Source organism: Mauremys reevesii, linkage group 2 (assembly GCF_016161935.1).
Source record: "Mauremys reevesii isolate NIE-2019 linkage group 2, ASM1616193v1, whole genome shotgun sequence".
Classification (NCBI taxonomy): Eukaryota; Metazoa; Chordata; order Testudines; family Geoemydidae; genus Mauremys; species Mauremys reevesii.
Genome location: NC_052624.1, coordinates 156,002,975 through 156,021,131, shown reverse-complemented (window position 1 = coordinate 156,021,131; position 18,157 = coordinate 156,002,975). Strand labels below are relative to the sequence as shown.

At 52.7% G+C, this 18,157-nt stretch overlaps 1 protein-coding gene across 1 annotated transcript; it reads right to left on the bottom strand.

Moving 5' to 3' along the window:
* Positions 1-1,241: 1,241 nt before the first annotated feature.
* Positions 1,242-16,485, bottom strand: DOK2 (docking protein 2). Its single transcript, XM_039527297.1, has 5 exons — positions 16,181-16,485; positions 10,299-10,595; positions 9,638-9,734; positions 3,353-3,534; positions 1,242-2,612 (listed from the first exon to the last, which is right to left on the bottom strand). Exons 1-5 carry the CDS (start codon positions 16,241-16,243, stop codon positions 1,668-1,670), a joined length of 1,584 nt encoding a protein of 527 aa, XP_039383231.1. The 5' UTR covers positions 16,244-16,485; the 3' UTR covers positions 1,242-1,667.
* Positions 16,486-18,157: the final 1,672 nt, after the last annotated feature.

The window sequence follows — 18,157 nt, the reverse complement described above, 5'->3', positions numbered from 1 at the left end:
TCCCCACTGGCCCACATCCAGGGCCTTGTGTCACACCTGCACGGAGCTGCATTGGCTGCTGACCACTAATGCTCCTCACCCACGGACCCAGCGCCATTGACCCATGCTGCCCTTTTAAAGGGAACAGAAATATCCATTCCAATCAGGTTTCATGGATTTTTTCCCCTCCCTCCTTTCTTTTCTCCTGTATGTTCTTTTTCAGAACCTCATGTTTAATCATGTTATCTGAAACCCTGCTGCAAAGGCAGTTTCAGCCCGGTTCCCCTTCCCAATGGCGCTAGAGACCTGGCTGAGCATCGTACCATGGGCCAACACTGCCCTCCAGTGGGAGAGAGGCAGGCTGGCTGCCCATATGCTATCAGCTGAGAAATAAACCTACAGCTTAGATGCTCCTGGGCCGAGGTGGGTTGAAGACGGTGGGATTAGTGCCGAAGCCCAGGCAGGTTTGTTTTGCCTGGCTCTCCCCTTTCAGATGCAGTGAGACAGTCCACTTTGGGGATGAACCCTCCAGGGAGTGGAGCAATGGGGATGCACCCCCTGGGGCAGCTGGCAATCCGGTCCACAGTTGTAATGTCACAGATGAATTATGCCTGACACCACCTGGGCCAGTGACTTGCCAGAGCAGCCCTATTGCTACCACCGCATCTGCCCCCTCCCCAGCTGTCAGTGAACAGGTAGAGTTGGCCCAGCTGGCCTGCTCCATCTGAGTCAGTGTCCCAGCCAAGCTGCCCTGCCTGTGTCAATGGCACGCATGAGATGTGCTATTGAAATTGCTCTACAGAGACCAATATCACACCTGCCCCTCTCCAGCGTGGCCAGTGTCACCCATGGGCTATCCTGCCCAAACCATTGTCTCAGCTTGATGTCCCACTTCTTCAGCCAATGTCACACCTGAATCTCCTGCTTGGCCTCTCCTGCTTGGCCCTAAGCTTTCATCTCCTCCCGTGAGCTCACTAGGACACTGCACACGTCACAGGAAGATGGGATCAGGTGTGCTGGGGAAGGAAGGTTCATAGATTCACCTTAGATCATCTCTGAGCTCTGCGATACCACAGGTGGTTACATTTCACCCAGTTATACCTGTATTGATCCCCCTAACTCGTGTTGGACTAGAGCATAACTTCCAGAACGGCATCCAGTCTGGATTTGACGACATGAAGAAACAAAGTATCCACCACCAGTAATGCTGGGCCAGAGAAACTGATGTAATGGGGAAAGAAGCCACAGGTCACTTCAGCAGCTGATTTAAATGCTGTTTTTAATAGAGATGCCCAGGAATATCTTCTGGGGACGGGAGAGAAACGCAGACCCTTGGGACAGCATTATTAGTACTCTCTATATTAACTGCCATCACCGTGCTGAGTGCTGGCACACAATACACAGCAATGCATGACCCCTGCCCTAAATCTATACAGCCTAGGCTAAGGGAGAGGGCACTTGAATTCTATTGTCCCCCCGTCCTGGACAGCCAGGCCCGAACAGGCTTTCAGTCACTAGTGAGATGAGTTTGACAGACTCAGCTTTCACTCTAAGGGACAGCTGAAGAGCAAAGGCTCTTGGAAATGTCCACTCCGGCCATCTCCAGGGCTAGAGAGCTGGCACTACCCGGGCTCAAGTGGAATGGCAGTCCTTTCTCTTGTTCTCTCTCCTCTTCTCTCTCCTCCCTTTTACTGCACATTCTTCTTCTTGTTCATGAACCTCAGGGCCACATTGTCGTATTCAGTTTCCCCAATCCAGTCTCCCCCTTGTCTGGTGAGCGGGTACAAGGTGGGCACTGCCATCTTGGGCACAGAGTAGTCATCCCGCTGGGAGTTGTAGGGGTACTCGTGACCCACTGGGTCCTCTGCAGTGGCCTGCAGCTTCCAGGCCTCCCCTTTGACCTCCTCAGGCTCATCGTACACGGTGTGGGCAGACAGGCCCTCGGGCTCATCATAAATGTGCTCTGGCTTGGTCTGAGTGGGTGGCTGGCTCTGCTTCCTCACGCCCGCTTCATCTATGCTGTCATACAGGGGGTACGGGACCACTGGCTCCTCAAAGCCGCAGAGAAAGCTGCCAAACTCTGTGGCCATCAGGGACTTGGCGATGGTGTCGAAGGGCACGGCATATTCAGACTCAGGTGTCTCTTTTGCCTGAGCCACCACCTTCCTCGGCTGCTGCAGAGTCTTGGCTCTGCCCTGCAGGGGCAGCCGTAGGGAGTCACGTGGCTCCGCGTAGGGCAACTCGGAGTCAGCAGGGGACATGAAACTGCTTGTGGGCTCCCCGGACAGGGGGAAGCTGTTGGTGGGCTTCACTGATTTGCCTTTGGCTGGCTTCCCCTCCAAGCTAGACTCCAGGGAGAGGCATTTGGTGCTGGCCATGTGGTGCAGCAGGGATCCCCCAGTTGAGACCCTCTCCTCGCCATCTCTGGCTCGGCTCACGGTCCTCACAGGAACGGGAACCCTGAGGGCATCGTCAGCAGGGCCGACCCACCGCGGCTCTTCTGCCCCAAGGCCCCTCTGCACGTTGATGGCTGACTCAATGACCTGGAAGATCTCGTTGCCCTGCGTGGTCTCAAACTCAAAGTTGCCTTCTCCAGAGGTGCATCTTCGACCGGCTTCGAAGGAGAAGGTCACCTGGCAGGGGTGCAAAGCCAAGCAGGGTCATATCCCCAGCACTGTGTGGGTACAGCAGCCCCTGCCACATTGAGGATAACAACATACTACAGCTGCTAACTAACTCTCCTTGCTCTCAAGTGCGAAAGGCCTGTGCTACCAATCAAAGGCTCTAGGATCAAACCCAGCTGATGACTCATACTGAGGGCTGTTATACCTACTCCCCACATGGCAGTATTTGTGCCCCATGGATAATTTTCTCACCTAGCTACCTGATGTGTTTGTTCCCAAGAAAACTCTCCTTGCCTGCCTTGATGTGACCTATGCAAGAGGGACAAAGATGTCCTGACACAAAAGGGGGCTCAGTCTCCCTGCAGGAGCTCTGGCTTGTGCAAGGGGGATGTCACAGCTACTCCAGTCCCTGCCTCCCCCAGCAGGACAGTGCACATGTATTATCTTGGAGAAGCTCACAAACTACCCCAGTTTTAGCAGGGTGCTGGCTGTGGGGAGAGCTTCCAGCTCCCAGTAGGTGAGGCTCTAATGAGCAGGGCTGGAGCGCTGGCTGTGAGAAGCACTCACCTCCCAGCTACTGGCAGAAGGGGCTGCAGCAAATGGCATGTGAGTGCCAGCTGACAGCTACTCCTGGCCCAGCCCTTCTGACAGGAGGACGCTTGACTTTTAACAGACTTCCTACTCTGATAGCCCCCATCCCCACCCTTCACCTCAGAGGAGCTGTTCCCTCCCTCTGGGTCTGCATTTACCTTATCCCGTCCAAATCTCCGCAGGAACTTATACGGCCAGGTATAGAGCACGCCCCCCGTCTTCAAGTCCTGAAGCTCCAGGGCCTCCTCCTCAGCTCGGAGGATGAAGCTGCCCCAGAGGCGGCAGCGCTCGGAGGCCTCCGTGGCCCTCACGGTCACTTGGAACTCCTTAGTGGCCGCAGCTGCAAAGGAACACATGCTAGAGGTGATCCTGCCGGCCACACTGCAGCTCACAGCCCTTCCGCACGGCACCTCGTGAATTTTGCATGAATACATGAGCTCCCCAGGTCTCCCTCACGCTGTCAGCCCTGCTGCTGGGAGCCTGCGGCTCAACAGCACGTACCCCAGCAAGCCTGTCATCTGCTAATGTAGCAACGCAGAGGTGGGGGGAGTGCAGTTACCACCAGGCCTGGCTGTGTCCTACATAACCAGCGTGGAGTAGGACATGCCACAGACAATGCAGCTGAGCGCTCAGCCTGAGAGGGATCCAGCACGGCCCAAGTCCATATGGGCCAGTGGCACCATCGTACAATGGTTAGACTGGGGATGATGGCATGTGGCATGATAGGTGGCTTACCCCACAGGGGGTGAGGGGCAGGCGAGAGGCTAAAGATCAGGGAATCTCCAGCCTTCTTGAGAGCTGATGGGTATTAGTGAGGTGCTGCCAGGAGTTGCCCTCAGACTCAGGGAGGCTTTGGGGCCAATTCCTCTGGCTCATCCCTGGGGCTCCTCAAAACCTTCCTAAAAGGCAAATGCTTTTCCCTTGGGATGCACAGCACACGAAAGCTTATGCTCAAATAAATTTGTTAGTCTCTAAGGTGCCACAAGTACTCCTGTTCTTTTTGCAGAAATGTCCCAGAAACTTCCCCTCTCCCCGGGAGGAGGGGCAGAGAACCCCCACAAGCCCTGGGTTCCCCTGCAAGATCTTCACACGCAGAGTCACACGTGCACTCCCTGTCCCAGACGCAGACTCACGGATGCGCACAGACAGACATGCATATGCAGACAGCCTCTCTCACACACAAACCCACTTCCCCCATTTCGAAACACCCAAGCTGAATGCTACGGTGTGCTCGCCTATCAGCTCCCTGCAGTTTGCTTGCTTGGCATCACAGCTCTGCCCCGTGGCTGTGGATTGGAGACAGCACTGGCATTTCAGTGGGAGATCAGCTGACTCGATTCCTCATCTCCTGTAGCACCCAGGACCTTGGGATGTTGGTAAAGGGCTTTCCAAGAGCCCTTTGTTAAAAGATCAACAGTGCATCAGTGAGGGGATGTGCCCCCATTCGGAGAACCAGGCCTGCTATCTCTGAACTCCTCCATGCAGCACGCCCACGGACGTAAATTCCCCTCTCTTCCCCCTACTGCACCCTCCTCCCCCTGGCCCCACGATGTGACACAGCTGGCACAATGCAAGGTGAACTTTCCTCGAGATGAGCCCACCACATCCTTCCTGTTCCTGCCAGGGCTCCCTCAGCTTAGCAAGTGGAGCCAAGAGATGCAAATGCTCCCGCAGCTACGCCGCATCCCCCTCCTGCTCAGCACAGGTGCTGTAACAACCACGAGGCCTCACCGGGGCCCTTGTGTCCCCCAGCTCTGCCGGAAGCAGAACATGGAGCATGTCACGTCAGCCGCCTGAAAGGGCCACAGAGCTGGGATCTGCAAGGGCTGTGCCCAGCCCTGCACTCACCGAGATCTTCCAGCAGCCACCGTGGGAGCCAAACTCTGATCCAAATGCACCTGAGATTCACACTGTGCTTTCAGCTCGCGACGTAGCCACATGAACGGCAGACTTCCAAAAAGCCCGCAGTGCTATGATAAGGGGTGCGGGTGACTCAGGAAAGGATGCTCTCTCTGGGTCAGTGCCCTATGCCCTCGTGTGATGACGGAGGTGATGCGGCAGAGAATAACGTCAGTGACTCAGCAGGGGGCACTCTCCCCTTGGAGTCAGTGCTGACTCCATTACCCCAGAAGGATTGGAGGAGGGGTGGGGGAGCTGTCCAATCTGTCTGGACCACACTCACCACCTGAGCATGGGATCTGTTAGAGAGGAGAGGGCTGATTCTTGCCTCCGCCTGGCGCTTTGTGCCATCGTTCACAGCTGGGCACAGTGGGTGCCAATCTGGAATTCTCCACTCACACCAGAGCTCATGTTTGGCACTCACTTTGCCCAAGTGTAAATGACTCCACCAGGTGAAAGACAGAGGAGAAGCAGACCCATCCCCCATCTTTCAGAGGTACACAAACCTCAGGTCCTGAGCCCAGGGCACTTCCCCCAAGGTATTTATTCTTATTATGGGGCCAGTTCCCTGCTGAGAATGCAGGTCAGCCTCTCCCCAGAGCCATGCCGGATGCCGGCAGCCTTGGGACATGACTTGCACCCCCACTCCATGTTAAACAGCCCTCTGTAGCCAGGGCACAGTCCAGGCAGCAGATCTCCCCTGCCGCCCTGCCAAACCAGCAAGACCATTCCCATTTCCCTAGCACCTCACTTTCCCCGAGTTCAGCTCAAGGCAGGCCTGTCTCTGCAGTAGTTTGCCAAGTGCGATGCAACCCAGCACAATCTCCCTGTGGCTTATCTGCTCCCTGCAACGTGCCCCTTGGCCCTCTCTGAGAGAGGGAGGTGAGTGTGCTGCCTTCTCACTGGCTGATAGGAGAGCAGATCAGCACCCTCCAAAGGCAGGGACAGGCTATCCCATTCTCCTTTAGAGGGTGGACAAAATAAAGTGACTCACCATCTGAAGAAGCCTGAGACAGACGCAGGCTGGAGATGGGACCAAGGGAGAGGTGCAGGCTAGATCAAGACACTGGGCCAGACTCACCCCTGGATTTACATCAGTCATGGATTTGGCCCTTTGCTCTCAATTCTCTGCCAATGCTGCTGTTTAATACTGCAGACAAAAGGCTTCCGTGTGTGTGTGTGTGTGTGAGAGAGAGAGACTGCGCCTGCTCACACGTATGTACATGCATGTGAGTGTGCCCATGCAAGTGAGTTTGTGCATGCGTTTGCATGTGAGCATCCCCAGGTATATATTTCCAGGTGGGAAGGTGTGCAAATGTGCAACTGTGTGCATACACATGAGCATGTGAGTTAGCAAGTGTGCTTGGCATGCCTGTCCTCAAGACAGGAGCAATGCCCTGGAGTGGGGGTGATTTTCCTTTGCCAGCCACCCTATGGGTTCCTGTAAGGCAGGGACTGTGCTCTGGGAGGATTAGTCTCTGCTCCTTTCCCAGCAGCCCGTGGGGCCTTCCACTTCCCTGAAAGGGTCCCAGATCCATTACTCAGGTTGCCTGTGACCTGAAGAGGTTGCTATGTTGATGATCGAGCAGGATGTTTGCAACAGGCCTACATCCGCAGGTCAGTTGGTAAACTGAGCCCGAGCCAAGTATGTGTGACACCAGCTTTGTCAGCTCCCCACATGCTTTCCTAGCAGCACTCAGGAGGCGGCGAGACACAGAGATGAAGGCAGAGGGAGAAAATGCCCCTTCTGGCCCCTGCATTTCAACCCTTTCCCTATATAAACATTCCCAATCAGAACACTTGGCCCTCAGACAGGCCCTTTCCTCTGAGGATCCCCGAGCTCTGTGCAGCGCTGACTCAGTCACGTTACCCTCATTGCACAAATGGGGAAAGTGAGGCACAGAGAAGCAACTGATCCACGGTCATCCTGCAAGTCAGCGGCATAGCCAGAGCCTCAACTTCCCTTTCCACGTGGCTGCCAGCTGTCTCATTCCCCCACCCCACGCTCCTCTCCCTTCACTCAGATCACCCAGCCCAGCTGCGCTACTTGGCATGCAGGGTTGATAGCCTGTTCCCGTGGCATCGTGGGAGTGGATGCATGAGCTCTGTGCCTTCAGTCACTCCTCAGACCAGGAGTGCAGGGTTGAGGGGCTCTCATGGGAAATGGTGCAAGACCGACAAGGGTTCTAAGCGCTCTGGACAGTTGCGAACGGCCGGTTATCAGCGCGAGGCACAGTTCTACCAAACCACAAAGCAGGAAGCGCAGGAGGGCTATTTATGAAGCTGATTTTCCATTACACTTCTTGCAAAGAGCAGGGCTGAGCTGTTGTTGCAGCCATGTTCCGTTTCAAAATTAGCAGCATCGCTTACCTGGCTCATGGGCTAAGGCTCCAGGTTTAATCTTTAACTTAGCACAATGGGCTCCTGGTCTGTGACTAGGGCTCCTAGGCAACACAAATAATAATAGCCAAGTGATACTGACAAGGGTATCCTCTGAGCTCACCATTATATTCCCTTCCTTCCTACTTGGGTACAGTGCAGCGCTCCAGGGAGACTGGGATGGTGGGCCACGGAATCTCTCCTTCCCGATGTCTGTCAGGGCGCAGCTTTGCACACAAGTTCAGCATCACCCCTTTAGTTAAACCAGTGCAATTTTGTGGCCTGGGAAAACTCCCTTTGCTCTCCCACTCCTGGCGGCTCATTGCTCAGAGTGGCTGGGACCCACCACCCTGCATGCAATCTGGTACACGAGTGCAAAGTGAGTGTGAGCATCTGCTACTCTGACTGGGTAGAACCAGACCTCCAGCTGGCAGAAAAGAGGAAGTCACGGGGACTGTGCTGACTTAAACTATATGAGGTTCTGTCGCCATGGCCTGAGATGCGCTAGCAAGAACTGTGGTCAGAAACAGTGATCAGGAAGAATGACATATGCAAATGGGTCTCCAGCACCACTGCTGCTAAAACAGTTTAGACACAGTCTCCCTGGCCTGGGCAAATCCCAGGACTGTGCTCTGAGAACCATGCTACGGATTCTCTGAACATGGCTGTAATGTGGCTTCAAATGTGGACACAACCCTGATTCTCTGCAACTAGGTCTGCAACAGTTTTGGGTGTGTTCCCAGTTCGCTGAGGGGCACTTGGACCCAGTGGCTGGCTGCAGGCTTCTGGTGTCTAATGAAGTCACGTTCCCCCATGTGAAGAGTGTCACAAGCAAAAGCTTGATGCCCAAGGGAAGGGGGTGAAGTAGGAGGCAGAAACAGATTAGGAGACCCCAGAGGATAAGGGTCCCCCAAGAGACCAAACATGTCACAGGGTGTGAGATTTGGGGAGCATTGCTATATTCAGCCTCATCATTATGTCAATTTGCTGCTTGGTTATGAGTCAGTGGCATGGTGGTGGTAATGTGAATGAAGTGATTCTGATGGTCCCTAGATCTCTAGGCTGCTGGTTTTAGCCCCAGTTAGGTCAGCTACCCAAGTAGCAGGAAGTTGTTACTCCATGAGAGCTGGTCAGTAGTGGAGTCTACTTAGAAATGGGACCTGGTGGGTTTAAAAGGCAAAATGTGCCAACGTGTGCACTAGGGGGCAGGCCTGGCTGCTGATAGCCTGGGACCTGTGGGGTTAATGTGGGGCAATGCCATTGAGTCTGGCAGTATGCAGGGGAGAGCAAGGAACAAAGGGGCATGTGGCAGCCAAGCTGGGGCTGGTGGTGAGAGATAAGGGGCTGATCCAAAGCTCACAGAAATCAATGAGAATCTTTCTATTGACTTCAATGAGCTTTGACTCAGGGCCCCAGGGCTCTGGGATATTAAGCTCCCACCTGTGCGTGTGAGTGTCCCCCAAAGTAAGTACAGGGCTGGCAGGCAAAGGAGAGGGCATGTCCCTTTTTGGAAAGAGGAGGCATGATCCTACATTTCCCAGCAGCCCCAGCAAGAGCTACCGAGAGGTCTGCTCTTCTGTAAGCACCCAGCAGGGCTCAGGGATCGTGGCTGAGTCACACTTGACTGTGGTTTCGGGTTCTGCCAAGGCAAGGAGTTATTACTCCATCACCCTCCTGCTGCCCCCGCCCTCTTCCTTGCTTCCCCTCAGAAAGAAGAAAGCAAAACCACTTGAATCACTCTGCTGGGGGCTTCATCTCTGCTGTGCCCTGCCTCTGCCCCTGCTGTGCCCACTCCACTCATCTGGCTGGCTGGCTGGCTTTCGCCACACATCGCCTGTCTCTCTACAGACATACATATTCATCCTTATACCCACACCATGCACATTCAACTATCAGTCTATCCGATCTCTCTCTCTCTCTCTCTCTCTCACACACACACACACACACACACACACAAAACTGCATCTATTTACCTGCCTGTTCATAGTGGCTCCATCCATGTCTCTAGGTATCTCATCTCCTAGCCTGTGAGTTCTACGAAAGTGAACAGACAGGTCCAGTCTCCAGTGCCTGCTGACCCAGCACCTTCCACCAGAACTAGATGCACTTCAAACACACATGCACGCACGCACACGCAGAGCCAGGCTCTCTCATTCCCAACCTACCTTTGGCCCTGGAGCTGTACAGGGAGTTCTCCTCCATGGATAGCGAAACTGGGTGGCTGTCCTTCCCCACTGCTGCCTTCCGTTCATCCTTGCTCCTCTGGAACCCGCAGGGAAGAGAAATGGATGAGCCTGGGGCAGCCCAAGTCCAGCCACGCTGATCTGGGCCCATGTGGTGTCTCCTCCCTAGCGCTGAGATCCAGATGCCAGAGCTGATAGAGAGGGCGTCCCCCTTCCTGCCAGCTCATCTCCCAGGGCCTGGGGCTCTTTGTTGAACTGCCAAGGCTCCTCCCGCTCCCCAGACCAACAGGGGTTTGGAGACCCTGTGAAGGACACAGGGGATACCAGAGCTGGCCTGAGAGAGCACCCTGAGGACTCTGAGAAACACTTCAGTGTACGCCAAACCTCAGTACTAAGGGGCAAAGCTGGGCCATCCGTTCTCCCTGGTACCCTCCAACACCCACCTCCATGGAAACCCCAGCTCTTGGAGTCCCTGATCTCCCCAGGGTCCCCTTCCCCCTAGATTCTTGGTGCCCTATCTTTCCAAGTCCCCCACCCCCTGAATACCCCCCTCCAGATCGTTGGCATCCCCCTCACTCCTAAGGACCCCTCCATATGCCCCCATCGCTCTCCACCACCACAGGGAGCACGCCACCGCTCTCACCGCGAAGGCCAGATCGCAGAGGGTGAGGACCCAGTTGGCCACCTCGGTGCTTTCAGCTGCCAGCAGGTAGCGCTTGTCCGTGGTCTCCAGGATGAAGGGGACAGTATCCTTGGGGCTGCTGGTGTCCCCATTAGCCTCAGCCACATGCACACAGTTACTCAACTTGATGAGCTTCTTGCCACTCTCAGCCTTCTTGGGCTTCTCGGAAGTGGGAGGCCCGGAGCCCTCAAAGAGCTCCAGGTGGGCGCAGGAGCAGGCGCTCTCCCGGTACAGCACTGCCCAGAACTTCTTCCATTTCTGACAGGGGGAAGGAAGCAAAAGGAACAGAAACATGCGGGTGTTAGTCAGCTCTGCCTTTGGGTTCCTAGGAAGTTTGGCTTCCTGACTCTCATGCAGTAGCCCAAGGCTGCAATGTCTGGGCTGTAAATGGTCTCCCGGGGACAGCTGGTTTGTTTTACATGGAAAATGAAAGCCATTCCCATGTCTTCATGGCAAAAAACAGTTGTGTTTTTACACCAAGACGGACCTAGAGCCATTTTCACCCGCAGTTTTTACCTTGGTGTAACTAGTGGAGTTTAACCATATATCAGCATATCTGGGTTTAAGCTCCATCACAGTAAAAACTGCAGTGCCTTCTCTCCACTAGGGTTTATCAAAGCAAACACACCTCTTATTGCAGGGATGACATGGTCCGTGTCTCCACCCTGGAGTGCTGTTTTAAAAAGGGCCATGAGGGTAACAATTTAAAAAGCACCTGTGCCTTAGGAGTCCAAGTTCCACTGCAACAAGTCAACAGGATTTGGGCTCCTAAGTCACTTAGATCCAGATCCTCAAAGGCATTTAGACACTTAACTCCCATTCTGTGACTTAGAGGCTTCTGAAAATTTTCCCTTAAGTGTTTACTTTTAATTGGCTCCTGTAAACATCCCAGACAACCCACAAAGATACTGAGACTCGGGGGTGCAGCTACACTACTCGCGGAAGCGAGCCTCCCAGCCCCGGATGACAGATTTGGGCTTGTGCGGCTCACACTATCACATTAAAAATACCTAGGTCGAGGCTGCAGAGGTCTGAAGCCTAGGGTGGGGAGTTGGCAACAGAGCCCAAGCTCCAGCCACAGCTGCAACTTCAAACTGCTGTCTCCTGTCTTCACAGCTATTCTTAGCACTGAAGCACAAGCCCTGTGAGCCTGAGTCTGTTGACCCAGGCTTGGGAGCTCGCTTCTTTGGTTGGTTGCTAGCTGTGTAGCGGTACCCTCAAAGGGCTGGTCTAAACATACACATGCTGGACAAGAAACACCAACACTGGTTTTCATTCAGACCTTTTGTTGTGTTTGCAGGTTATGTTAGCTTGAAGGCCCAGAGACTCCACAAAGTTTGCTAGAGACTTCATTAGTGCTCTTGATTTTATGTGGAAGGAGCTCAGATACTGCAGTGATGGGCAGCAGGATAAAATCCTTAGATAGATATATAGATTAGATTAGATTAGATTAGATAGAGGGGGGTGTATGGAGATAGATAGATAGATAGATACTCTTAACCTGGACTCAGAGTGGCTATACAGATAGCTTTGTGTACATGCCCTGAAATGGCTCTGTCAGAAATACTGTTGCCAAGTTGACCCGCTGAACTGCTGCCAAGACAGCAGTTTCGCCCTGCAAATCATAGAATATCATAGATTCATAGAATATCAGGGCTGGAAGGGACCTCAGGAGGTCATCTAGCCCAACCCCCTGCTCAAAGCAGGACCAATCCCCAGACAGATTTTTGCCCAAGATCCCTGCCATTTGCCAATGTCCTTTCTAAGGGCCAAGACCTGAGTCTACTGAAGTGAATGATGACAGAGCTGTAGTTGAGTTCAATGGCACCAGTAGGATTTCTGACCCAAACTGTAAGAGTTAATGGATTAACTGTTTTTAAGTAATTACCTCCATTCTGAGATATTAGGAAGGGAATAGGGTATGTGTGTTCATTCAAAACAGCCTCCTCTCAGCTGCCTTACTGTTAGGTTCTGCAATTTAAATATCCAGTGCTGATAAGAAACTGCTATTCTTTCAGAAGTGTCCCTCATCTCATAGTCTTTATTATGAAAGATTATCCTCTCTAGACAATATAACTTCCCAGAAAACAAATTCTGTTTTACAAAAATTGTCTAGGTTTTGAAATCTGTTTTCATTCTGAGGAGGAATAAAAATTAGACCTTTTGAAATTTCTTGGAAAGAAATACAAGCTAGAGAGACACCCACCCCAGAACAGCCAGCAGTGAGGGTACTCACCGGAGCCGTGGGATACCCAGGTTCAAGTGACTACTCTAAATAATGCTAAGCAGGGCCTTGAACCTGAATTTTTCACATCCCAAGAGTGTTTCCTAACTACCAGCCTATAGTGTCAGTCTTGCTTGTGGTCTGGTCCAATGACTATTTAGCTATACAAAGTAAAACAGCCCCAACAGGAAAGTGACTATAGTCTGAATCAGGCAGAGTGCCCATGATCTCTCTCTCTCTCTGATTTTTTTTATCAGAAATTCCATTCTGAACTTGACAAAAGCTGTATTAAAACTTCTGTTTCTGAAAAGTTTAAATTTCAGTGAATTTCTATTTTTGACATGACGTTTGGGCTCATATTTCTTATATTTAGTCTTGGTCTAGAAGCGAGGGGTTCTGGAAAGCAGCTTCCTTGCTTAGGGCCCAGTTGATGCCTAAGTGCATGACCTAAAGGATCCTAAAGTTAAATGGACTCTTGCCATTGACTATCATGGGCTTTGGATCAGGCCCTAGATTGTTTCCGATTCTGTAAAAACAGGCAGACCATCACTGCATCAGGGACACTTGCGTCACGATTTTGAAGCTAGCTCAAAAACCAGAACAGCTGGAGACTTCCTTTTTGTTACAAAATGAACGTTTAGATTCTGGAGAATAAGTAGGCAGAAGGAAATAGGGTCCGATTTACCTCCCTACTGTGCACCAACTGAATTAAAGCGCTCACTTTAACTGAGGAGAACCTGACCTTTCTGTGTACATGGCTCTAGAGTGGTGCCAAGGACAATCTGCAACGTGCATATGCGGTGCACCAAACAGCTTCCCCATCTCCACAGTGTCACCACAGGCTATTTGCTTGGGTTAAACTTTCATGGGGGAACAGCGGCCACAGGTCAAAGATGATGGTTATCTGGTATCCTGCCTGCTCTGCTCTAATGTGTTACAACATCACACCCATCTTCCTTGGAAGGAGAGGGGAGGCCAGGATGCTCTGTCTAGCCCAGCCTTGGTGGTGGAGGGGTGTTTCACTGGGTGGGCGGAGAGCTACTGACAGTGACAGAAATAGCAAGGGTTGCAAACATTCATTTGGTTATCTGCTAAGAAGATATGCTCCATCTGTGCTCCGTGGCCTGTTAGCTAGACTCTCGCACACAGATCACACACGCGGCACTGACATTTGCAGACGGGGGGTTACTATTCAATTTCACATGTACGTCTAGCACTTGTGATTGGAATCTGCTGCTTAGCCACAAAACTGAAGCCAAAGCCAGGCAACCTTCCCGACCCTGGCCTAGAGCTGTTGCCAATTTTGGCTGGACATATTCCTGGAGGTTTCATCACATGAGCTAATCTTTAATTAAAGATTCATATTTAATTCCTGGAGACAGTCCTGGAGGGCTGGCAACCCTAGGGAGCCAGTTGGAAATAGCAGAGGAACTCCAGCCCCCCTTTAGGCTGCCCACCTCCAGAGGGCTAGTCAGTACCATGATTGTTTTGTGCAATGCAGACTCTTGAGGGCAGGGATCTGGACTGAGATCCTCTTTCTCTGGTGCTCGCAGGCAGCACACGGAAATGCCTTTCGGTTACCACCAGCATTGGCTACGTTGATCAGCTGACCAACAGGAGAAAGAGCCTGTTTCTGTGAACAACCCCGTGAGTCCTCCCATCTCTAAATGTGGTACAGGGGCCTAACTCCCTTCTCCTTCACACTGGGGTAAATCAGGAGTCACTCCATAGTTACACCAGTGCAAGAGAAAGGGGAATCTGAGGTTTCTAACCATGGTGCAAAGGAGCATTTCCAAAGAAAAGGTCTGGGGGAAACAATCACCTCTCACTGTTCATTGTAGGCTGGACACTCAGCTGGTGTTAATCAGTGAAGCCCAGGGAGGTTAGGCCAACTGACACCCACTGATGATCTGGCCCTATGTCTTTCTTTGAAAGCTAGGCCTGGGCCCAGGAGCCAGCACCTGCACCCGGTTCTGAACTTCCCGGAGTCTAGGAGGATGTTGGACCCAGGAGTCCATTTAGGACCCATCTCTATTAACAGTGCACCTCCTGCATGCCAGGGCTCATGCCCAGGTATCTAAGGGTACGTCTACCCTGCAATAAAAGACTGTGGCACGGCTGCAGCTGGCCCGGGTCAGCAGACTCAGGATGCATGGCTCAGACTTCGGAGCTACAAAATTGCAGTATAGAGGTTCCTATGAGACCCCACGGGGGGTAGGATCTCAGACCTTGGGCTCCAGCCCAAACATGTATACTGCTTTTAGCCCCACACGTCTAAGTCAGCTGACCCCAGCTCTGAGACTCGGTGCAGTGCGGGGTTTTACGGCAGTGTGGACATATCTTTGGGGATCTCATTGTGAGTTTCCCCTGACAGCTCAGTTCCCACAGGATATGGCAGGCAGTGCTCTGGGGTTTGAACTCCCATTTTGGGCTGGCTGCAGCATTTCCAGAGGAACCTTCCCAAGAACTAGTATGTGCTGCAAGCAGGTGAAAGCTAGCTGTGCAGACTTCTGCTTTCAGGGAAGCTCTTTGCAACCTGAGCCCAGCCCGGATCCTTGCAACCAGATCATCTTGAGACCTGCCCAGAAACTGGGCAGGAAGTACGAAAGCTCCTAAAATGCTGCAAAGAAGCAGGGGAACAGAGCCAGGGTGGGGGGAGAGCTGGGGGCGCCCCTGCAGCAGAGCAGGTGGGTGTGAGCAGGGATGCTGAGCTCAGGGGAGGTCCTGTGACACCGTAGATCAGAACTGAGCTGAGGAAGCAGGGGTCTCCTGCAACATAGGAGCAAGCAGGGAGCGTAGTATGTCTGGGCGGGAGAGCTTCTGCTGCAGTTGCAAAACGGTGGTGCTGGTTTTTTTAAAGCCCAGCCCATGTTTATGCCAATCACTGTCAGGCCCCTGGCAAGTTGCCTGTGTCAGTGCCATGAAGACAAATCCCTGCTGCCCTCCTCTTCCCCTTCCCCAGCGTAGATTGTCCCCGTCTCTGTACTGTGAGTCTCAGGCCCTATATGCCTTGAGCTGAGGGACAACGAAAGCCAGAGACCTCAGCTTCTGCCTACGCCAGGGCTCTTGTCTGGAGGGATGTGACTCATTCCTGGGAGCCCTGGCATGATGAGGGATTTCTACAAGAGGGAGGAAGATCTGGTGAGCTGCAGCTTGTGCCCAGTTGAGTCACCAAGGCAGCAGATGGGTAGCAGAAGGGGGGATGCTGGAGGGGGCACGTCGCAGTAGGATCAATGAGGTGAAACTGGGCAAGGGACTGTTTAGGCAGAACATCCAGGGGGTTCTTAATGGGGCAGAGAGTGTGAAGCAGGGACTCGTCTCCCCAGAGGGGCCCATACATAGGGCATTTAAACCCCTAGGAAACCAGTCTGGCTCTCTAACCCCACTGCCATTCCCAGCCCAGGTACAGCATAGCGACGGGGCCCCGCCAGGGATGAGGGGCCAACCCTGCAAACTGTCCTGCTTTGCAATAAGGCAAGATGGCGAACTAGAGGCACAGAGGCAGGCGCTGTCTGAGTCCAGGATGGAGGAAGCCCAGGCCCCAGGCAGGGCGTGGGAGGCCCCAGTCAAGAGAAGCTAGAGGCTTCAGCCCCGCGGAGATGCCCAAATCAGTCCTTACCTTCCCGAAGGTTTGCTGCTGCTGGAGGTACAATAACCCCTGTTTTACAACCATCTCGTCCATCTTCTATCAAGGAGCATCCTCTTGCTCTGTCACACGCACTTTCCTGTCCCAGCCCTCCCCTCTATCTCTCTCGATCTTTCACACCTCCCACCTCTGACCCATGCTTAGCACCTCTCCCTCACCTGGCCCACCCCACTTCTAGCTCCGGCTCCCTACCCTTCAGTTTAACTCATTCCCTCCCCGGACGCCTTCCTGCTTCTGCCTTCTGGGCTGGGTTTGTTCCCGATCTCACTTCATGAGCATGTGACGTGTGGCCGGGTTGTTGTTTTTTTTTCCTAAACATATACGTTTCACACTTCAACTTCCTGTATTTGCGATCTTACCAAAAAGGGCAGCTAAAGACGCTGTTGTTGAGCTCTGCTATGTCCACAGACAGACTGCATACTAACACACTGACATACAGTCAGACTGTACATGCAAACACAGAGATACACACACTGACACAGAGAGACTGTATGCACTGACAGAGACACACAGACACTGACACACTGAGGCTGTACGCACTGATACACAGAGGCACACAGACACTGAGACTATGCACTGACACACAGAGACACACAGACAATGACACACTGAGGCTGTATGCACTGACACAAAGAGACACACCGACATTGACACACAGGCTGTATGCACTGACACACAGAGACACACAGACACTGACACACTGAGGCTGTACGCACTTACACAAAGAGATGCACACATACACCGATTGTACTCCCTGATCCATAGGCTGCACATGCACACACATGCACAGACTGTACACAGAGACACTCGAGTCTTTCACTCTTTACACCACAACAACAATCTGAAGACACCACAGGGGGCATACTGGATCCCAGATAGCTGTATTTACTAACTATACACAAACATGCCAAGCCTAGCAACATAGTATGGGTTACAATAGCACCACTGCACTGGCTGATTTCTGACAGCTTCTGAAACACAGAGCTCAGAGAGCATCGCTAGAGGGCTCACAAACTATTTAAAGGAATCCTACCCAATTCCTACACACTTCACATATGCACCGATTATACATTTTTGTTTTTACTTTATTATCACCCTCCGTCTATTCAGAAAAAGCACAGGCAACGGGTTGGGTCAGAACCCACTCCTCCCACCCAACTTCACTATTCTTGGACAGACTCTGGGCTCTTATCTTACTGCACGATACCCCAACGTGCCCTGGAATCTGCAGGCCCATCTGGATTAGAGAGGGGCTCATTTGGAGCCAGAAGGTTTGTTTAATCCATTATGGAGTCAGGGTCCAGCTGTCCCAAGTACAGTCAGATTGTGAAGAGCCCCAAATCACAGGGATGTGGGGCTCTTGGGGGATGGGTTTGGTGAGGATCTGTGTGCTCTCTCTCTCTCTCTCTGTTGCTCGCATTGGTTCTCTGCACCTGCCTCATGCTTTACTTACGAGCTTTAAAGAAACAGCCATCTCGTCCTTGATGCCCGCTCCTCAGAGCAGGCAAATGAGGTTGTTCCAGGGAAATGGGGCAACAAGCAGTCATGCAAAGCAGGAGACAGCAAATGTCCTGGTACTGAGAGACACTGGCTTCACTTCCTAGAGGCTGGATGCCTGTCTTTAACCACAGAGCAGGGCCAGTCAAGCAGTGGCAGGCTAAGCTCCTGTGCCTGCAGGCAGTGTAGCCAGTCTTTGATATTGAGGGACAGTGGAAACAGGTCGCTTACATTTGATGCAATGGAACATGATTTAACTTGGTGCTGTGTGCTGCTGCTCTGGGAATCCCGGGCTCAAACAGTGTGTGTGTGAGGGGATCCTACACCCTCAGACAATGGGGCTGGGATACATTAGTTACAAGAGAGACCCTAGGGGAGAAAGTGCACACATTAGCTAACCGCATGGGCTTCCCTATACCCTGCTGGCAAATGGGGCTGGCTTGGCCCCTCTGG

Excerpts from the sequence above, each read along its gene's own strand:
- DOK2 (XM_039527297.1), bottom strand. The coding sequence starts at position 16,243 with ATGGACGAGATGGTTGTAAAACAGGGGTTATTGTACCTCCAGCAGCAG. Across the intron at positions 9,735-10,298 it reads TCTGCGATCTGGCCTTCGCG|AGGAGCAAGGATGAACGGAA; the intron begins GTGAGAGCGGTG and ends TGCGGGTTCCAG. Across the intron at positions 3,535-9,637 it reads GTACAGCTCCAGGGCCAAAG|CTGCGGCCACTAAGGAGTTC; the intron begins GTAGGTTGGGAA and ends GTTCCTTTGCAG.